Here is a 22,570-nt window from a genome sequence, read left to right on the forward strand (position 1 = left end):
TGACATAAACCGAACCATTTAGAAGAATACATAATGTGAAATGGGCAAAGCAAGTAAGTAGTGATAACAAAAAGGTAGTAACCGAGTTTTTTGGAAATCCAGTTTTTCTGCAGACTGTTGTCGTTCTTCAATCTTTGAATTTTGTAGGACACTTATTTTGCCACTGAGCCCAAACAAAGATTAACTGAAGGATGTGGGAGAAGTAAAATCAGATCTTTCGTGTGAAAATGAAACCTATGCATTAGCGGTGAATTCCCCAGCTGTTGCCTCATTCCAGGAAACCGATTGTAGAGCACATATTCTGAGTCTGTGTGTACGTCTGAGTTCCTGTTAGACCTCTGAAAATCCCTCAAGGTGTTCTATGTTATTTCAAGCTTTGCAGCCTACGGTATCACGATACGACAATACGTCTTTGTTCATTTATTTATTTTATTATGAATAATGTCTGTGCATTACAATAGACTCTGGAAAAAACAAATGTGAATAATGCAAAAGGATACATGATGCCCTTTTTCTATTCAATATCACTTCATTTTGTTTGTTTATTGACTGACCTCAAAGCTCAAAAGAGCAACCATTTTTGTTCCATGATGAAAACAGTGAACTTTCTAACTCAATTAAAATGTCACGGCATTCACTTCCCGTCATTATGGCACCATAACAGCACATATTACTTATTATTAGAGATCTGTTATGCACTCAAACGCAACCTCAGACCAGCGAGATCCAAACAAAAACAATAAAATAATGCTGACTTATGTTTTATTCTCTGCAGAATGTCCCCGAAAAGTTAAGGACTTGAAATGAGAACGACCGTTTTACACTCACAGTTAAAGGGAAGTGAACCGTTGTATTCGTTTCCCACTAAATCAACCCGTTGTCTCTCTCCCAACACGTTGACGTACGGACGCTTACACGCGTTTCATGCTTCTTGCGTTCAGCGCGGTCTGGACGCCGATATGACGCAAACGCGGCCTTGCCGGCTGTGCGCGGTCGGTCTGAGCGTAGAGATTTTGTAACAATGCGTGCACCGGCAACGATTGGCTACAAAACAGAAGAAGTCTGTTCCTTGAGCAGCTCTGGCTACTGCTGTAACTGCTTTGACCACAATCCGTATCGACGACCAGATAGTCTATGTCTGTCCTGATAGTCATAGACCATGAAGGCACGGAAATAATGTGTACAAGCATAATGGCAGTGTCCAGCAGATGGCAAACAAACAGCAAAAGATATACACATTATCACTTTTTTTTTTGGTAAGGTCAGATTTGATGGGTTAAAGGACCACAATGCAGTTTTGACCGTGGTGACCGTGGGCGCCGTCCGCAGCGCTGAATGCAGGATGCATAAACACATGCGTTAGTCGGCAACTCTTAGGGTCTCAAACGACACAGGACTTTCACTCAAGAGACCGGGGTTTGTGTCCCGTTTTTGTCCCGCGTGTCACTGAAACAACTATTTGAAAACCCCACCCACGATCTTTCCCACTAAAGCTGCCTGCACATGAGCTGCGTTAAAACTGCGCTGGCTGTTCCATCGTTTTCCTAAAAAGGGGAGAGCCAAAATTATTTCAATTTTGATCTCGCTGCCGCTAATCGAATGTGACCAGTTTTAGCGCAAACCGCTAATTAGCTAGTAGTTGGGGCACAGATAAAGTAAAAATAAATCGTTATTTTACGATAACAAGGCTTAAAATAGCACCACACTTCGACGGTAGCATAATGAGGGTCCCTAAATGTAAACCCAAGCATTGAGAACTTTGTAGGTGTACAGACAGTTTATTAAAAATATTATAAAGACAGTACCGTTCACGTATACAGGCAGGCGCATTCTTGGGAAAACAGTCACGACCAGTCGAACGATAAACGCTGTGCAACATGCATTCAGTTCAGCTCACGTTGCACGGCGTTCCTCCTTAATAAACTGTCTGTACACTTACAAAGTTCTCAACTTCGTCGAACACAGGAGTTCAATTAGGAGACGTTTTACCCTGCCCGTTGAAAAATGAAGGGTACAGATCCAAAGAGTGACGCCAAGAGTCCCCAAAAATGATGCCAAAGGGATAGCCAGAGCGTCAAACATTGCAGCGGATGACATTACATTAGAAAGCCCACTGCGTCTGACCGAGACGCTAAAGGAGACGTTTTGCGTCAGTAACTAACGCCAAAGGCCGCAGACCAAGCGGCGTCGGTTTGACACACGCTGGGAGAGAGAACGCGTCGACTAAATCCACCCAGAGCACAGCAAACATCTGATTTTTTTTTTTTTAAATATTCACTTCAACCACAGTGAGATCAGATCTAAAACATGGGTTGAAATTCACACAAAAATCAATCACATAAAAAAGGAAAAAGTTCAGTCTGCCGGTAAAGAAAAGGCAAAAACAAGGCAAAGGATTATACTGTAGCTGGTACCGCTATCTTTGATTTTTTTTGGAATTCTCTCTCCTGAAATGTACAGGAGCGTTTGCTACAAGTGACAACAAAATCATACCTGAAATAGAAGTGAAGTCACTTTGTAAGGAATGTGGACTAGAAGTGCTATTTAATGCTCACAACAAAACTTGAATTTAAGACTTAGCAAAAGGCCAATATTGTACTGCATCACATTTATAGGAAAAGAGATATTTGGGGGGAGTGGGAGGGAGTATTGGTCCAACTGTGGGTCTTCACAAATCCCTAAATTATACCAGCAGTTGCTCACAACATCAACACTTATGGAACTGTCTTTTTGAATAGAGGAGAGATTTTGAAAGCGTCTGGCCTGCAATTACCATCCGTTGATTGGTCCATGCTGTGGAGGATTGTTTGCTCCGTTTCAGCCCGATCGGCTCACTTATGTGCGAGGATTAACTTTGGGAAAGGGAGAAGTGTGTGTGTGTGTGTGTGTGTGTGTGTGTATATGTGTGTGTGTGTGTGTGGGGGGGGGGGTTGTAGATGGGCTAGATAAGCTCGACGTAATTGGCTGGGAACATTCCAAAATGGCCGTCTGGGCTGAAGCCCCGCCACCAGCCCTCGTCTATCATCTCGATCCCGGTGATCATATCGTCGGGATCGAACGAGATCTCCGTGTCATCAGCTGAAGGGGAAGAAGCAGTGTCTCATCAACGTCAGCAAAGTTACGGCGTGAAATGCAGTTTCAAACATTACTCAACAACTCCATGCCTATTTTTCCCCCTGGCATTTTAGGCCTTTATATGACAGGGATTTTATACATGCAGGCAAATCAATCTTCTCTGAAAATGCTGGACTCAGTGTACCATGCAGCACTAAGATTTCTAACTAATTCTGGTTTTCGTACTCATCACTGTAGCGAGTGTTGGTCGGCCTTCTTTGCACAATCGCAGGTTGGAGCATTGGTATATTTTTCTTTATTTTTTATCTTTTATCATTTCTTATGTTCTCTCCTGACTCCTAAAGTCACCACCAGTGAATCTAATCTCCGATCATAAGGGCAAATCATGTCTGACATTCCCCGAACGCAAACTGTCTTCGGTGAAGTGCCCTTATTGTTTTTGCACCCTCATCCTGGTATAAATTGCAGAATCATCTTAAATTAGACTACCTATCAACAATGACACCGTTTAACATTAAGATAGAGGACTATTTGAGTACTAAATGCACATGTGCTGTTACTGGGCGCTGCTGGGAATTATGTTGAGATGATGGTAAACTGCCTTTTTCTGTTCGTTTTTCACGGTTATATTTTAATGGAAGTATTATACTGCTGTGTTGGCCAGGACTCCCTTGAAAAAGAGATTCTGATCTCAATGGGATTATTTCCTGGTAAAATAAAGGTTAATAGGGGGAGGACCGACGTGCGGCAAAGGGCCGCAGGTTGAAACCGAATCCGCGGCCGCTGCTGCAAGGACTGAGCCTCTGTACATCGGGCGCACGCTCTACCAGGTGAGTTACCCAGGCGCCCAACTCAATGTCTATTTTAAAACAAAAGTTCATCAGCCTATAATTCCTACTCTGCATACAAAACAAACAACCCTACATATACCTTTTTGGAGTTAACATAATATACGTGCAGTCCCTTGATTACACTCTTGTTATCTCCGCCAGGCGTTCAGTCGTGTGTGTGTGTGTGTGTGTGTGTGTGTGTGTGTGTGTGTGTGCGTGCGTCTGTCTCAAATACTACAGGACCCATTAGCCTCCTGTTTTGTGCACATTTATGACTGTCTCGTCTCTCGTGGTTGCAGTGATTCGGCGGCACTAAGCCCCGAGAACAGAGATAACAAGAGGGGAGGAACATTTGACGCGCAATGTCAGGCTTTATCACAGCAATGTACATCCGCTGAGACTTTCTTTACCGTCATTGACTGCCGACTCCTCTTCACCGGCCAGTTGGGCCGCAAGTTAACAATAAAAACAAGCCTGACCTCGTCTGCGGCAGGCCACATTTTGGCCTTTGTCGCGGCTTAAAAACGGACATCCATAGAAAAGTTTGCTCTCATTCTTGAACCGGAGCTTCTGCAGATTCATTCCGTACCTGATATACTATAATGCACTAAAGTTAGGCACTATCTTGACTGTACGGGAGCCAGGAGGGACAATTAGGTGAGATTCAACTCTTCTTTGTTTGGGAGGAGAGAGCGAGACACACCTGGCGGAGATCTGCTCTCCACTGAGAGCACTTTTCTAGTTTGATTTCTTTTAATTTTTTTTACTCTAGCTGTTAAAAATGAACAGACCCTGGGGGCTCTCACCTGAGCCACTACAAACCTTATCCTAGCACCATAACTATTTAGAGGAGAGCTGCCGTTAACGGGTGCCGCTGGTATTTGTAACTGACCAAAAGGACTATTGGGTTGGTTGCTATATCAGAGGACGCAGGGTAGACGCTCGGAAGTAGGCTCGACAGATCTGACACAGGCTAAAGTTTATTGTAACAGACATTATCTGCCTAAAAGCTATTCTGTCCTCTTGACCTCCCAAAACTCTGTGAAAAATCTGCAGTAGTAGAGCGAGAGTCTGCTTTTTATATGTGAAGGGGGCACGTCCAAGCTAAAACAGGGGGTTAAGTTGCTCTTTAATATTAGTGACATTTATTTAGCCTATTTACTGTTACGGTGTAGTTGTGTAGTAGAGTTTAGATTCTCTGCCCGAGCCCTTGATCAAGCATTTGTCCGTTTTTAACGCCTTGATCTGTTTCCCACACTATTCGGCTGAGGGAGCTAGGGTCGAGTTTTTTTTTTTACGTTTCTTCGTTCGGATCATTTGCGATCCGTTCCATTCTGAATAAACAAACAAACGCAGTTTACATGCTTTGTCCTTGTTGCATTATTCATTAAGATATTTCTAAACAGATTTCTGTAGTTCAAACAACTCGGAATTGTAGTTGAGAACGTCAGTTATAAGTTGTTTTTTTAAATAGTTTTTCGGGTTTAAAAATCGGGCTCAGGCTCATAATTACAGACAATGTGTCGGGCTGGGCTCGGACACAACGTGCACGGGCTCGGGTAGGGTCGGGCTTGATTTTTTGGGCGTGATCTAAGCGCTATTGTGTAGTGATAGAAAACTCACCAGCCTGGTAGTCATACAAGGCTCTGGCACAGGTGCCTCTGTCTGGTGTCTCGTCAGCTGTCACCTCATACAAGTTGTTCTCCTCCACGGGGGGCTGGAATAAAGAGAAGTTGTGGTCTGGAATTATTTATATGACGGAAGAAAACCGTCAAAGCATTTCCTGCAAAAGGTTAACAAACGATCACCTGAGCGGGCTTTTCATAAGCCGTCTCCTGGACGTAGGAGTTGGCAGCCGGCGCCTCCTCTGAAAAGAGAGATTACCATCAGTGAGCTGTGTCTGAGCAAGGCTTTCTACCTGCCAGCGGGTGGCAGCAACAGCAGCTGATCATGACAGCACAGTGTGGCTGGAGGGAATAATATGTGCTTATAAGAAAAAATAATTTTTAAAAGAAGCAGATGGGAGGGTTGGAAAGGTGACACTTTTTAAGCGGTGATTTGAGACAAAAATGATCTCTGTCCACACAAGAGTTTTAGCTCCAGTAGCAGAACTAATCTCTGTCCATCTTGACACGTCTGACATCACATATCACATGACCGTTCACGCACACTGGGCATGTGCGTGCCGGTGTGAACAGGAAGCAGATTGTCTGACGTTACTCTGCGGTTGAAAATCATGGATGTAGAAATTGAAAATACAGAAAATACTTCTGAGAAAGAACAACAACGGTGAAAAGTAAGAGAAGGGATTATTATCTTGGAGCGAGGACGAGGTGGAACTGTTACTGAAAGGTCTGGAAGCTACCTAACAGATAAGACTGACTGACGTGCGTTGTCATTTCCAAAGGTCTCCGTTTGTGTCCGTCCAGACTACAAAACAACCCCGGAGTTTACAAACCAATACGGGGGCAGCAGAGTTTCCAAATGTCTCCGTTTTAGGGGCTCGGAAACGCCGCAGTGGTGTGGGCGCGAGGGGTAAACGTAGCAAAAGATATTTGTCTTCAAACCAAAACGTAGCAGTGTAGATGTAGCCCGAGGCTGGTGTTGTGTAATGTGAAAATGGGCCCCACCTTCAAACTGTTCCTGGGGGGTCACCTCCTGCTCATCATACTCACAGCGGGACTGTCCATCATCCACATCAGGCTCTTTTCACCCAAAACACAAGCACAGACACGCATGTACACAAGGGAACACATTCACAAGTCCACACAGGCTGGAAACCACCAACCTCAGACATAAGGGGAATGTTGGCACGGCTCACTTGAGGAATAACAAAACAATAATCTGGGAAGTTTCTTAGGAAACAGAAAAAAGGACATTGAATGGAAGCATGGCTCATGATGAAATGTGTTTATAAGGAAGATGATCGCACACAGAAACAACAATGAGAAATGAAGCATGGAGCTTTTAGTCAAGTATGAGACTGTCACCCAATACGTGTGTATGCATTCTTTGTGTATGTGTGTGTGTGTACACATGGGGGTGTGTGTGTGTGTGTGTGTGTGTGTGTGTGTGTGTGTGTGTGTGTGTGAGCTCACACCTGTGGCACGGACAGGAGAGGCAGAGCCTGCTGGCACAGGAGAAGCTTGGCGCTGAGGGGAACTGGCTCGCTCACTTTCGTACACTGGCTTAGACAGAAAGGGGCTTTGCAGACGGCCTGAGCAGAAACACATGGAACCCCCGAAACAAAAATGTAGAAAGGGACGAGAGGGAACACAAAGTGCAGACCAGTTGAGCAGAAGAAGAAAAGACACCATGATGGAGACACAGTGTTATGTACAGTATGACTGGGAGACAATAAGGCAGTCTGATGGAAGGTTAAAGCACTGAAAAATACAGCGTTGGGAGGCAATCTCCTTTAGAAAAAAACGCCGGTTTGTACAAAGCTGAGAGAGAAGCTAAGAGAGCTTTGCAGTAATGCCGGAGGGGTTGTGACATTTAAAGGGTAACTTTTATTTTCAACCTCCCAAGTTTTTGTGTCTAAGTGACTAATGGGAACAACAATTTGAGCAAGACCTCTGCAGTCGGCACCTGCGATACAAGCTGAAATGTGCACCGTCAATTTCCTTCCACTAAAAGTTCTGTTTTTGTCGCTGACAGACTCAGATTATTATTCTAAGTATCTGACAACATTATGTTAAGGATCCCTACAGAGATAGACCTTTTAGTTAAAGAGTAAGATCATTTTTAGTTTAACCAGAAACGGCTCTGAAATCACCATTGGCAACCTCACCAGACTCCATGTAAATAATCGGTACTTTTAGCGTGTATAGAGCCAGCATATCTTCACATGTAAATGGGTGAATTAAGGGTTTATTTCAACCAAACCAGAGTGGTGATTGTTGGAACAGTGGAAAGACGAACCAAGACGGCTTTTAATAGTTTTATTTTGATTCTGTCCACTTTGAATAAAGTGTGTTTTACGATAATAAAAGTACTGTTTATTTAAATGGAGTCTGGTGGTTTTGGTGATGGTGATTTCGGGGCAACAAAAAGGTCTCTCTCTGTAGGGATCCTTTCCATATTGTTGTCAGACACTTAGAATAATAATCTAAGCCTGTGAGTGAAAGATTAAAAAGTGCGTAATTGCTCATTAATGTTACATTGCAGCTTGTTTTCTTGCTTAATACTGGACCGATTTCAAAAACCGTCAGTCACTTAGACACAAAAACATGGGAAAATAGGGTCCAGGTTGAAAAATACCGAAGTTACCATTTAAAGCAAACAGATTTACACGTGGAGGTCAGGGTATATGCAGGGCCGATACCTGGCTGGGGGCTGGCAGGGGCCGCAGAGGGGACGTCTGAGTCACTGGGAGTTATTCCCCTCTCTCTCTGCTTGAACATCTCTCTGGGGTTCACAGCACGCTGAGAGATGAGAGAAGCTGCCTCCTAGAAAAAAGGAAATGAATAACGCATACAATAAACATTAGATAGCCACGGGTTAACAATGCAGAGGGAAGTGCTGCTGTGAGAAGAACGACAGAACAGACAGATGTCTGATTTCCGTTCATTGATCACAGAGAAAGGAGACATCGTGCAGTAAAAGCTGGAAGACGGATGCGTTATGTTAAGCTTAAAAATGGTGAACATTTGGTTAGAAAGACACTAACGCTTGTTTCGAGATAGGCATGAAAAAAAGGAAGTTTGGCCAGAGAAGAGCACTTTCAGGAAGGGGAACTCACGTTGACCTTTTCCACCGATTCACCTCTCTTGACTGCTTTCTTCTCGGCTGCCTGGTTCTCCTCCTGCTCCTCCTGATGGTGTCGATATTAATGTTGGAACTGCTGACATTAGCTACCTTCCTGACTTAAAATGTGTGCACTATCCAAACTTATTTAACTATCAACATAATTGTAGAAAAGTGGCTAACACTCAGTTAGTTCCACACCAATACACACTCATTTCAACATCTGACTCGAGTCTCAGTTTAAACAAACCCTTTAATTCAAAGTGTAACGTCACACTCACCACGCGTGGTTTCTCCTGGTCTTTACTCTCAGCGTCCTGCTGCTGCTGGTACTTCCTGTTCAACAAATGACCATTTAGAAGACAAGAAGAGGAAATGCAGTATAAACCTTTTAATAGGTGCTACATAGGAGTGTCACAATTCTCCAAATCCATGATTTGAGATGTGTTTATGTTGCCAATCGTATGTTTTGTATGTTGTCAAAAACAAGGAAAAATTGTTAATCACAAATCCACGATTTGATTCAATTTTCAAAATCGGGAATAAGAGCCACTAGATGGCAGACGAGTACTTTCAGCGTTTACTGAATGAATCACATTTTAACATTTCTGTCAGTGGCTTGTTGATCTTTACATTGTTAGTTTATTTCCTAACCTGGCCTGGGACACACATTCATACGGTTTCATAAAAGGACTTTAACTTATTTATCACTGCACTTATAATAACGAACGTAGCTGTCCTCAACTTAGGTCATCCTGTACGTCTCATCTCCGTTTTTTCCTGCATCCACTGTGTGTGTGTGTGTGTGTGTGTGTGTGTGTGTGTGTGTGTGTGTGTGTGTGTGTGTGTGTGACAGGACGGTCTGAAATGTTTTGCACGGTCTTTCGCTGTACGTTTTGTCAATGTGCCACTTCTTTTCTTTTCTTCGCCCTCACCAGTTTGTACATGTACAATGTTGGGCATTCGTTAGCAGTAACGCAACGCGACTCCTATAAGCACTGTGCATTGTTACTTAGCAACAGCATTCTTTGACAAAAGCTGTCCAATCCGTTACAAGGAATGTTTTACAATCCATCCGCCACTGTGGCTGGTATACAAGGCAAAGTCACCCGCCACTTTGAAAAAACCCCCGCTGGTGGCGGGTGTTAATTTCCCACCCTGCTCACGGGGAAGGCAAAATGTTGCCACACGGTGACTTCAGGGAAGCAGCAGGATTTTACAGTTTGGCTGTTTCTCCGTCATCTCGGACTCCGCTGCAGGCTACCGGTAAGCTAATGTTAGCCTGTGTCTTTAGCTGCATGCTACCAGCCGGTAAGCTAACATTATCCTGTATCTTTAGTTGCATGCTACCAGCTGGTAAGCTAATGTTAGCCTGTGTCTTTAGCTGCATGCTACCAGCCGGTAACCTAACATTACCCTGTATCTTTAGCTGCATGCTACCAGCTGGTAAGCTAATGTTAGCCTGTGTCTTTAGCTGCATGCTACCAGCCGGTAAGCTAATGTTACCCTGTGTCTTTGGATGCATGCTACCAGCCGGTAAGCTAATATTACCCTGTGTCTTTGGATGCATGCTACCAGCCGGTAAGCTGTTGTTCTTTTCAGCGGACGTGCGCAAACAGGCGGGGGAGGAGAGAGAAAGAAAATAGTGGGGGAATCGCCATTCCTGCTTTTGATAGTGGAAATCAAAAGCGATTTAAAATCTAAATGGTAACAACCCTAGTGCTACTGCAAACTGCTCTTAACAGTGTGCATTTCCTTCAGTGTCTACCTACTTTTGTTGGTCGATTTGGGTGGACCTCTCCTTGTCCCTTTTGTCCCTCTGCATTGCCTCCTTGACCTCTCTGTCTTTCCTCTCTTTCTCCATCTTCTGTCGCTCCTCGTCTGCCTTGTGCCGCTCCTCCTGCCGACGTTTCTCCTCTTCTTTCTAAAAGCCAAACAGACCGACGAGGTCAGCGTTAGATTTGGTAATTTTGCAAATGTTACGGTCATTAAAAAGCTTGGTTTTTCACAATAGTTTATCCAAGAAAACTGCAAGGCAATGAGCACCACTTTCTGGGTCTATCTGTGACAGGTATGGTGAAGAGCCAAAACTGCAGACAAAGGACAAAGTTACAACAATGCTTTCGCTGACTACGGTTAGGTTGCTGATGGATAAGAAACTGCCTGTCTTGTGTTTTCAAGTGTGTGTCAAGTGTTTAAAAAAAGTGCAAACTCGTGCAATATTTTGTGGAGTTCTTGCAATTTCAATGAGTCACAAACGCCTTACATAAAAATAACAAATTTCTAGTGGGAGCCATTTTTAAGCGATAATGAAGCTACTCATGACACTGTCTCAGAGGTGAAGTCGGCATGATTTTTTGATTTATTGGGATCGCCATTAGCTATTCTTCCTGAAGTCCACCCAAAGCTTGTGCATCTATACATCATAGGGATGTCACGAGAACCGGAACTATGGTACCAAAATTCTGGAAACGTGACGGTACTCGTTTTTCTACAGTACCATAGGTACTGGGGGATGCAATTTTTCCGGACCTGACGGGGGTAGTATATGGCGTTAAGTTCTAGTCTGCCACTAAATGCTGGAAAAGAAGAAAGCTGACCGACGCAGGAAAACAGAAAATGATGCAGCGCATCATCTCCATGCACGGCTTTACCGTATATTTACAGCAACGGCTTTCACGACAGACAACATGACATCATGACTTCGCGTAATGTGTATGTACATTATCTGTACGCATTTTGAGCTATCTGCGTGCATGTCTACGCTGTACAGTGGACGTCAGTCTGCAACGTCACAGCGTAAACATACACGGCACTTTTTTAAAGCCGCGTATTATCGTGAGGCTACGGTTGGGTTTAGGAAACGTCACACGCGGGTTGGGTTTAGGAAAAGAAGAAACATGGAAAGGAAACGTCACACGCCGGACACAAAGGAAACGTGACACGCGGGACACGATCCCCGGTCTCCTGGGTGAAAGTCCTGTGTTTGACCCATCCACCCCCCCGACCAACCTCCCTACGCCGATTTTCGCCCTTTCATACTACTCGCTACGGCGTCAATTGACACGCAATCGCAAGGTAATGTAAGTAAATGGAGGCCAAACGGCGTTGATAAACACGCTAAAAAGAGAGTATGCGTCTTGATAACACGCCAATAACGGCATAGGAATTGGCGTGTCATACATACGCCACTTCATGAGATCAGTCTGCGACAGACTACTAGTTTTTTTTAAATGTTTTTTTTTTTTTACTTTTTAGGTTTTATTGTTTAGAGCGTTTAAACAACATATGTATCGTGACAACCCTACATACTACAGGACCCATCATTCCTGGAGTCGACCCAAAACTTGTGCATCTATACATTGCAGTGCATACATACATTAAACAACGATCACCAAATAAAACATTTGATCCATCACAGAAAACAAATCAAATAAAAAAATAAAAAACAAGAAAAATAATATCAAAGACATAACATTCAACTCAATACAGGACCTAGTTTAAATTATTCACAGACTGTAGAGATAAGAATATTAGTGCCATTAACCATAATGAACTTAATAAAAGGTTACCTCTGCCTGAGCCCAGAAGTTGTCTTTGTTGGTCTTTTTGATTTCGGACATCGCGTTGGTCTTCTGGTAGACTGAGCCCTACGTGAAGGAAAAGTGAAGAAAAGACTATTTAATATCATTGTGTGAACATTTTACATTATAGGAAAGAAAGAAAAACACAGTGGGACCCAACTACTAGAAGTGATTGTTAGCAAAAATGTACCTAAACCTAATCCATTTCTTTGAATTCAGAAGTCATTTTCATGTGTGAGGATGTGAGTGTGTGTTTGAGCAGAGGGAACAGAAACAGTGTTCTTGTATGTGAAGAAGCAATGACAATAAAGGCATGCGTGCATTCTTTCATTAGGATGCTAATTAAAAAGGAAATTAAAAGTTGTTAACCGATCATTAACCGTTCTAAGACAAGCAGGAGCTCGGAATTACTTTCCGCATTTTTCTTTTATCGTGCCAAAAGGTTTTTAAATAACATTTTTGTTTTAATAACATTGTGTCTAACTTGTTTAACTGATAATATTAATCGATCAAAATTCTTACTGTCAGTTTAACGGTTAATTATTAACATCGCTAGTCATGATTCATTAACTGGATACAATTTTACACTGATCTCTCAACAGATATTCGGTAAAATTATTAACATGATGTGCCCGATTTATGTGTGAGAGTTGTTGTAAACAACTATTTAGTCTCGCATTGCCAGACCTTCCTCCACAGCGCTGTGGAGGAGGGTCTGGCTAGTCCACACAGCATTCTGGGATGGGAGAAAAACGTGCTCTGGTTTATTGGCATTTCGTTAAATCTATCACAATGGTCTTGGACGGCGCTAAGCACAAGACGGAGCCACGGTGCTGCTGCAAAATAGCCTCGGGAAGGAACTAGTTTTAGTCGAACATGTGTACGTACAAAAGTTGTTTTAGTCGTGCAACAGAAAACTCAGATTGGACAGATAGTCTAGCTAGCTGTCTGGATTTACACTAAATGAAACGTCGTCGATATAGACTAACAACGATTAGATATAAATCAAGTTAAAGTATACGTTTTTTGTTGTTGTTGTAAAGCCTTTCTAGTAGGCCAGCATTTTCAGATTCTTCTCCTTGTGGAGAGTTTGTTTTTCAGTGGTAGAGCTGGCTTAGTGTGAATGCAAGGCTGTAACAAAAACAAACATTTCAAATGTATCCAGATTAAGGAGCCTAGTTCAGATCTAGCCCTCTTGCTTATCTTTCTAGCATTAAACATAAGCAAACAGGAGGGCATGAGGCAGGAAGTGCATGCGCTGCATACCACGGGACCCTGAGGGCCGCTGTCCTGGAAGCGGCTGGGAGTTTCTTTGTGGAAGCTGTAGTTCGCCCCCGATGCTTTGGCCACCTTCTGCATGATCACCTCGGGCTCCACGTCCTCGTCTCCTCTGGCGTTTATTGTGACATGGGCACCCTAAAACAATATGAAATGAAAGTTCATTTTAATACTCGCACAAATAGACAAACACCGACAGTTGTTATCTTAGTCTGTGTATTCCAACAATGCTTGCAGCTGTATAGTATTTTATTTTCTAGCGTTTTATTTAAATTTTTAGGCCCAGATCAAAGCCATCATTAACTTGCCATTTAGCACACAAATAAGGCTACATCTACACTACTACGATTTTGTTTAAAAATGAATATCTTTTGCTAAGTTTACTCCTCGCGTCCACACCACTGCGGCATTTCCGAGCCCCTAAAACGGAGACATTTGGAAACTCTGCTGCCCCCGTTTTGGTTTGTAAACTCCGGGGTTGTTTTGTAGTCTGGACGGACACAAACGGAGACATTTGGAAACGACGACGCACGTCAGTCAGTCTTATCTGTTAGGTAGCTTCCAGACCTTTCAGTAACAGTTCCACCTCGTCATTGCTCCAAGATAATAATCCCTTCTCTTACTTTTCACCGTTGTTGTCCTTTCGCTAAAGTATTTTCGGTATTTTTTTTAACTTCTACATCCATGATTTTTAGACAATCTGCTTCCTGTTTACACCGGCACGCACATGCCCAGTGTGTGTGAACGGTCATGTGATATGTGATGTCAGACGTGTTAATATGGACGGAGATTAGTTCCGCTACTGGAGCTAAAACTCTTGTGTGGACGGAAATCGTTTTTGTCTCAAAACGCCGCTTAAAAAGTGAAAACATAGTAGTGTAGATGTAGTCTGAACCTACTCTCTAAAGTTAACCTAGCTCTGGGGAGCTTATTCCCCGGAGACCTTATGTTTTTTTTTCACCCAGCAGTTTTCCTCGGATTAGGGTGGCACCTAAATCATGGTTGCAGCTGTCGCCGTGGTCCTGCTCCGTGCCCTGCTACGTCCTGCAGTACCATGAACTACTACAACTACTATTTCTAGTCACTGTTCCATTATCTTTATTGTGACTATTATTGCCACTGTTCATCATACCCCCAACTGGCACCATCAGACACCGCCTACCAAGAGCCTGGGTCTGTCCCAGCTTTCTCCCTAAAGGGAGTTTTGAGTGTGGTCTAGACCTACTCTATCTGTAAAGTGTCTTGAGATAACTCGTTATGATTTGATACTATAAATAAAATGTAATTTAATTAAAACACACTGTAATAGAAACTGAAAATACACATCGTCACCTTCCTAAAATAATGGCCTATGTCATTTCTTCAGGTTTTTCAGAAAACACAAAAAACTGAATATTAATTAATAATTTCACTCAAAAATGCTAGACAATAGATGACTATTGACATACTAATAACACCGTCAATTATGCAACATAAGAAGAATAAATGCCTTTGTGACTAAAGCAATTTTAAACCTTCAACTCTGTCAACAATCAGAGTGTTTACACGCACCAAGCTTAACCTTCTATGCGTCAGTGACAGTCCATTGAACCACTTCCTCAATGACAGCACACAGCTTCTTTTGCAACATGGACAAATATAACTTTAACAATAGAAATATCTCTTCCAGTGGTAGATTTTTGTTCTTCTTGAAGCGGCTGCCATTTTGAAAAGCTTGCAAAATTGCCTAAGTCACATTGTCTTTTGACTAAGGCAAAATAAAATGGCCTAAGTCACACTCTTGACACAGGCCATTATACTAAAAGGTGTAGAATCAAGTGACCTGCTCAACTGAGGATGTAGGCAATGTTACCAGCGGTGGCCAGCACCATGAGGAGATGATTTAGGCAAGAAAATAATTTTTGTCCAAAAATGACGTAGGCCATTATTTTAGGAAGGTGACGATATTTAAACTAGACTCAAAAATGACTGCAGTGTTACCTTAAGAAAATTGGCCATGGAGCTGACGTGATTTGCACATATTCCTTTCCTGGCGTCCTTCACTCCCTCTCCAGTCTGAAACACAAAGAATTACTCGACGAGTTCAAAGACGGCCACTTCAGAAAGGGGACAAACAAATGTACGATAGTTAAGTGCAGCACAAACCCAGTTGATGAGGACATATTTTGGCAGGCCAGAGTTTGGATCCTGCACCCGGCAGAAAGCGTACATCACTTTTCCACTGTTCAATTCCTCAACCAACTCCTCCAGTCCTCCGTCTGGCGCATAAACATTGTGGGAAAGTCAAATGGTTACTGTGGTTGGTTGTGTAACTGCCGACATTTTTCCCCTCTTACAAACGATAGGGGCGAGAGAGCCGAGGCAAGCGCTGCCTTTGTGCAGGCATTCCAGGACTGCAGCCGTATGCTGACAAAGAAATCCCTGCACACATTTGATATTATATTCGTGTTGAGATCATAAAAACGTCATAACAATATCGAGTCGGTTACTCACCCCCCTTTTCTGCCAGGCGGATATCATTACTGTTTCCCTCGTAGGTGAACAAGGCCCTGTGGAAAACAACAGGATTATGGAATATTAAAATACCAGCGAAAACACATCACACAGGCAAACAGAAAAGGCACCAATTTTAAGCAACCATCACCCTTAAAACCCTATTCCAACAGGACCCATTTTACAGAAGAAGGGTATGAGATGGGGAAGGCACAGTCAATCGATTTGATATCCCAATGCCTCACCTCCTCAATATTATTATATATTGCTACAAATGTTTTTTTTTAATCAACAAATTCCAGCAGTCAGATATATATGAACTCCCCTTTTTATTGTATCTGCTGTTAAAAAAAGACACTTCATGAAGGTAGCGGAGTCTGAACGCTGCAGACAAAAAGGCAGAAACAAAAGAAAGCAGTGACCAGAAAATAAACAAGTAACATCAGGTTGTACGTAATCACGGAAGGCTTGTATCATGTGGACGCGCCAACAGTTTTGTTGTCATTACTTAGAATTCCTCATGGGGGAGACAGAAACTACGCACTCGCTTTATGGGCTGTACAATGTATCGTCATCGCAATATTAACTGGCGCAATAAACACATATCGCGAAAGACGGTAGAAAACTATTTTAGGGGGGGTGCGTTGGATTTCCCTCATTCTGGTTTACATGTCCCTGCCTCTGCTGAATTATTATTATCCCCGGTGGGGACGGAATGTATTCTCAACTAAGTAAAGCGCTGTAACGTGAATATAGAACGATAACAATCCAAGTGGCAGTTGCTGGTTGTATTAACCGCTACAGAGCTCCGGGGGCGGCTACCAGCGGCAGTTGTTCAGCCGCCACTAGGCGACCGTGAGCCGGGTACAGACACCGCCAGAGGACGGCCCTTTGAGGGGCAATGGAAGTTGAGTTAAGCCAGAAAAAATTTGTAGTCATGCGGCGCTGACAGTCAGACACCAAAATGAGTTGAGGAAAAAGATCGGGAACGAACGAGCCAGGTTTCCCGGCTGAAAGTATTTTGTTTTCGCCGCATATAGTGAACGCCTCTCCGCTTGGCGAGTGGCTCTATATCCATGGGATTGAAACGGGGATTTCGTTATTGGATGTTGCGTTTTGTTGTGCGTGATCCCCTCTGCTTTTTTCACAAATCGACACCCTGGTTATACCCGTTTAGTTATCGCAAGTAATATTGTTATTGCATATTTTCCTCAAATCATACAGCCCGATTTTACCATCATGAGATCTGCTGGAAAACAAAATCATTGGACTTCTCGTGCCCCCACTGGACGACATCTTTAAGACCCGCTGCCTCCGCCGAGCGCACAATATTCTGCAGGATGAGACACACCCCTCAAACCATCTCTTCTCCCTGCTTCCATCTGGCAGGAGGTATCGGGCTTTTAGAGCACACACCTCCAGGCTGCACACCAGTTTTATCCCCAGGGCCATCACAGAACTGAACAATCATGCCCCCCCCCCCCCACCCACCAGTCAGCACAGTTGCACTTTCTAGAAAGGGATTCTAGGCAATGGGACTCACTGCAATATTGCATGCCTTGATAATGTTTTTTTTTTTTTTAAATATTTTTCTTATTTTATTTATTGTGTGAGTGTGTGTGGAAGAGAGTATTGTTTTAGAGGCAAATTTCGTTGTATGGTTCTACTGCACAATGACAATCAAAGTCTATTTTATTCTAGATGGTGCTAATTTTGAACCCTGCAAGAGAGCCATTTTCAGACTAAATATGAGGCCTGCAGGGCTCCCTGGGCGATTACTCCTTGGGATTAATTAATTCAGGTCATCATTAAACACTGCAGCTTTCATCAACAGGTTTCAGCCTCAAGGCACACAGTCCTGCAACGTTAGGTAACAGTAAGACGAAGTTCCTGGATTCTACTTTCACATATTGGCCATATTTCAACTTTAGATAGCTTATCAGGAAGTGGGTGAGGTAGCTTCTTTTTTTTTTTTTTTTAATAATGAATGATGAAACAAAAAAAAGGAACCTCAAATATGCCAGAGGTCGGCAAAGAAAAAACAGAAAATAAATTCATAAATTAAGTAAAAACATTAAATAGGGAGCACAAGCTTAGAGTTTTAATGGCTCTCTTTGTTTTTTGATAACATTAAAGTGTGGTTTAAAGTGAGTTTTATATATTGCCCATATCTTTAACTTCTGATATCTCACCAGGAAGTGCATGATGATGTAGCTATTACACCTATTCATTCAATGTCGTGACACACAGACTTATAGAAAGATGCTGAAAGATGATTAAAAACAAGCTAAGCATATCTAGATATTGTTGCTAATGTTAAGTGCGTAGCCTGTTGGTTAGTCAGTGTAACGTTACCTAACGTTAGCTAATTAACAATGTCACTAGCTATTCAGTTAATACACGTCAGACAATAAATGTAAGAAAGCTAAACGGCCATGAAGCTGACTTTAGCTTAAGCTAGCTACATTATCGCTAAGTTTAATAAGTAGAAGGTCTGCTGTGGTTAACATTAAGTCCCAGGTTAAGTTTATCTAACGTTAGGTTACCGTTAACTTACTTGACTGGCTCAATGCTAGCCATCACTGAAGCTAACATAACGCCTCTAACGTAGGGCTAATACGGGCTTTTAAAAATGCGGCTTCTTACCAGTTGGTATTGGATTTTTCATCTACCACTTCTTTAAATGCAGCCGTTAATGCAGGGCCATTTTTGCTGAGGTTAACTGCCATCGTTACGCTGAGTACAGCTAGCCAGCTAGCTATCCGGGATGCGCCCTTCCTATTGGGAGGAGTGGCGACGATGCGGTCTTTCAGATGGGCTAGTTTAGCTACTGGCTACTTCTCAGCCACGGCGTCTTACACATGATATACCGCGACAGTCCGGAAGCGCGGAGCTAGTTTGCGTTTTTTGTTATAACTCTAAACTCGGCTATGAATATTTGCAATACGATTTCCAAATAATTATTAAGAAACATAAATCACTTTAGGAAAGCAAGATATAATTAATAGATCGGTTCACGCGGAAATTATGTTGTCTGCACCGCACAAGCCGCGCATAAGATTTTGTAGAATCAAACGCACCCTAGAGCAATGTTCACAGGTATGACGGTGGCGCTATTTATTAATGCTGTATTCATGTTGTATCGGATTTATCGGAAAGATGAGTTCCCGACTGGTAAAATTCACATGAATGCCCTTAACAACTCGGAAAGTCGGCGAAATGTTTTGCTACACGACTTGCCGAGTTGGCGTCATATAAAGCAGTCGCATGGCGGACGAAAAGTAAATGTTAGGTCAATGATAAGCAACTGATAAAACAAAAACAAAAAAAACTTAGTATTAAAGTATTGCATATACAATTTTTACTCGCATGTCATTTGTAATATATTAAGTTGTAGTCATTGCTGCACAAATAGTGACCTACATTAGTTAGAAAAGTTATTGATTAGCCTTTACACTGACAAGTCATTTAAAGCAATATTTTAGTGGTTTTAGGAAATGTAGGCTACTGGTGTGCAGCAACAAGTCTGGGACAAAATCACTAACATAAAACTTCAAGTTGGAAATAAATACTGGAAGCTATCAACATCATGTCCAACATTACGACTAAAGCTCAAACCATAGACTGTATATTAGTTTAATATTAACAGTCTGGCTCAAACACGTCGAAATCGGAAGAACGAATTCCCAACTCGGTAAATGGGCCTATCCGAGGATCACGTGAATGCAGCTTAAGAGAAACCTTTTACGGTAGTTGTTTACCTTACGGGGGAAACAGATTCTGCTACAGTACATGTACAACATTTACACAACCCTATCTTCTGATTTAGAAGAGTATATCTGGTTATTTATTTTAAAAGCATCCACTCATTTAATACCAACAATGCACAGCTGTTACATCATAATTAAAGACACAAAAAAATGGACTACAGACAACAGTAAACCAAGATGAGCTTTATTCATATGTTATGAGAAGGTCAATAGTTATCTTGTGTAGGTTATGTGAGGACAAGTGGACAAGTTCATGGTGGCATTTCAAGCACATATATTCCAAATTTTAAGATGCACGAAGGCTGGTCCTGCATTCAGAGAAAGCCAGGCTGAAGATTTAACAAATAAAATTGAAAAATATTGGTGCCGTTCAAGCAGGTTTCCATGTCTACGGATGAAATGAATCACCCATTTAGGGGGATACAGCCCTGATAGCAAATTTACAGTTTATGACAATGCTCTCTCTCTCTCTATATATATATATATATATATATATCTATATATATATCTATATATATATCTATATATATATATATATATATATATATATATATATACACACAAAATGAGGGTTAAGGCTAAAATTTTAGTCAGAGGTGTTAGGCAGATGAATTGTAACGAAATCCCTGATATCTGGCAAATGGCTGTGAGAAGGTTCTCCAGAGTGCAAAGCATGCCAAGCTGCCTATCTATATAAACTCTATTGAGCACACTGGACAAAGGAAGTCAACGCTGCACCACTCGCATGACAAATTGAGGCTGCATTCAAATCGTACATTTGGAAGAAAACTGCTTTCAAAATAAATAAATAGCTAGATGAACAAACAAAACGCACACAAAGTACTACAGCACACAAGCCTTTTTCAGTCGGGTGTGGCAGCAAACAGACTTTCACTGCATTTTAGAGGATATACTTTCAAAACATATTAGTGTATACTTTTTCATGACCTCCTGTTTTGAACATTTTCTCTACAGCAGCTACAGAAAATCTATAGTTAGTGCCTAAACTGTGGTGTTAATTCTACAATTGAAGCCTCTAAATAGGTTCATGCTTTACTATGGACCTTTCTGGATGAATCCACTCTATTATATGCCTCAAAAGCTAATTTATTCCCCCTTTCATAATACCAAATTATTCCCTTTGTATTGGCAGCATCAGCACATTATGAGCCATGACTGAAAGAAAAAAAAAAAATATATATATATATATTTTTTTTTTCAAAGCATTTGTCAACTACTTTATCCAACAGTCACAATGGATTATATTAAAATCAATATTACACATCACAATCATGTTCAATGTTCAATCTGGTGACATGAGTGAAAACAAAAAGAAATTGCCCATCACCGAAGCTTTCAAAGACACGATACAAAAAGATCACAAAATGAATCACCGAGACAAACGCTTTCACTGTCAGTGTGGATTATTAATCCCCAAACAAAACGCACACTTTTGCAGACCCGAATAATAATAATAATAATAATAAGATGAAGGTGAAGAAATGCAGACAAACAAACGTCACATCAATTGGACGTTTAAAGCAGATTAAATTGTCACGGCGTCTGTATTTATTCACCTCAAGTAACAGAGACGCGCGTGACTTTAAAATAAATAGGTTCTGAAAAACCGTCATGTCAGTTTAAGTTCCCATTTTGAGCACGAGCGACGAGGCCATTTCATTTTTTTAGAGTAACAGCAGCATGTACACGTTTAACAGCGTCGTTTAAACGCTGGTCACGTCCAAGTGTTGCTCAAAAATAAATGGAGATGCTGATATAAAGAACTTGAGAGGGATATTCATTTTAAAAAAAAAACAAAAAAACAAAACTCGTAGTGATAAAATGACAGCATATGTTTTGTGCAACACAGACCGTCCGGGCCTATACGCATAAAGGACTTCAGGAGTGCAGATCGGTCTTTGATCATTTTTGCCTCTTCAGGAAGCGGGAGTGTTTTCTCACTTTTCTTTTTTTTAGAAGCCTGATGATGGGGGGGGGACGACGACGACACCTGGTGGGTTTTCCTCACCGTGGGGCCACTGCATGTGAAGGCTGATGATTTTGGTTAGATACCTGAGTAACTGTACTGAGGAGATGGCACACAGCTCAGCTATATGCCAAAGAAAAGAGTAGCTACGTTCATAGCTACACGACGAGAAATAAGTCAAAGAACAGCAGGATTTAGTGCAGTATGGACACCAGCCGTGGGGCGTTACTTATACGGCACAGAAGGGCAAGAATAACAGCATGTGTGAGGAAAAAATGGAAGTTGACATTCAACCTATAGAGCCCCAAAACAGTGACGAAGTTTACATGCATATAATATTCCAGTTTTTGCCCTTATTCCGAAAAAGACTATATTCAGACTTAGCCGTTTACATGGCTAATGAAAGGGAATATTCCGCTAATCTTCCCGTTTTTTCAAAGTTTCCCACCAGTGGCGGACTTGTGAACACAGCCTCCCTCTTTCTTTCCTTCAACCACCTTCCTAAAACCTGTTGATATCCAAGTCTTTGTTAATGTTTAAAAGTAGCTGTGTTTCTCCTTCTTTTCTTTTGGCCGTGCATCTCTACCGCCGCCCTGCAAACTGTCGGCTGGTTGGTTTGTGTCCAACAACCGTAGCAACCTAGCCTAGAAATCCAGACGCACCCTAGCGACAGCAAATGTAATTTGCAGCCAGGGTCGTCTAGCAACTCTCCGTTGGCTTACAAGCTGGAAAAACCAAACTCTGGTCAGGCCAATCACAGTGTGTAGAGTCGGTGGGCGGGCTTAACATAATGACGGCAGAGTT

General features: G+C 42.1%; 1 protein-coding gene across 4 annotated transcripts; it reads right to left on the reverse strand.

Moving 5' to 3' along the window:
• Nucleotides 1–409: 409 nt before the first annotated feature.
• dbnlb (drebrin-like b) lies at nucleotides 410–19,045 on the reverse strand. 4 transcript variants are annotated; one of them, XM_078251643.1, is made up of 15 exons: nucleotides 18,656–19,040; nucleotides 16,010–16,065; nucleotides 15,662–15,774; nucleotides 15,497–15,571; nucleotides 13,505–13,654; nucleotides 12,227–12,304; nucleotides 10,427–10,578; nucleotides 8,936–8,990; nucleotides 8,650–8,721; nucleotides 8,233–8,356; nucleotides 7,006–7,122; nucleotides 6,536–6,610; nucleotides 5,714–5,772; nucleotides 5,529–5,622; nucleotides 410–3,078 (listed from the first exon to the last, which is right to left on the reverse strand). In XM_078251643.1, exons 1-15 carry the CDS (start codon nucleotides 18,736–18,738, stop codon nucleotides 2,942–2,944), a joined length of 1,440 nt encoding a protein of 479 aa, XP_078107769.1. In that variant the 5' UTR covers nucleotides 18,739–19,040; the 3' UTR covers nucleotides 410–2,941. The 4 variants fall into 4 exon arrangements, with proteins under 4 accessions (XP_078107769.1, XP_078107770.1, XP_078107771.1 ...); XM_078251644.1 differs by lacking the exon at nucleotides 8,650–8,721 and having other exon boundaries at nucleotides 18,656–19,045; XM_078251645.1 differs by lacking the exon at nucleotides 7,006–7,122 and having other exon boundaries at nucleotides 18,656–19,036.
• Nucleotides 19,046–22,570: the final 3,525 nt, after the last annotated feature.

Source organism: Sander vitreus, chromosome 5 (genome assembly GCF_031162955.1).
Source record: "Sander vitreus isolate 19-12246 chromosome 5, sanVit1, whole genome shotgun sequence".
NCBI classification, from domain to species: Eukaryota; Metazoa; Chordata; class Actinopteri; order Perciformes; family Percidae; genus Sander; species Sander vitreus.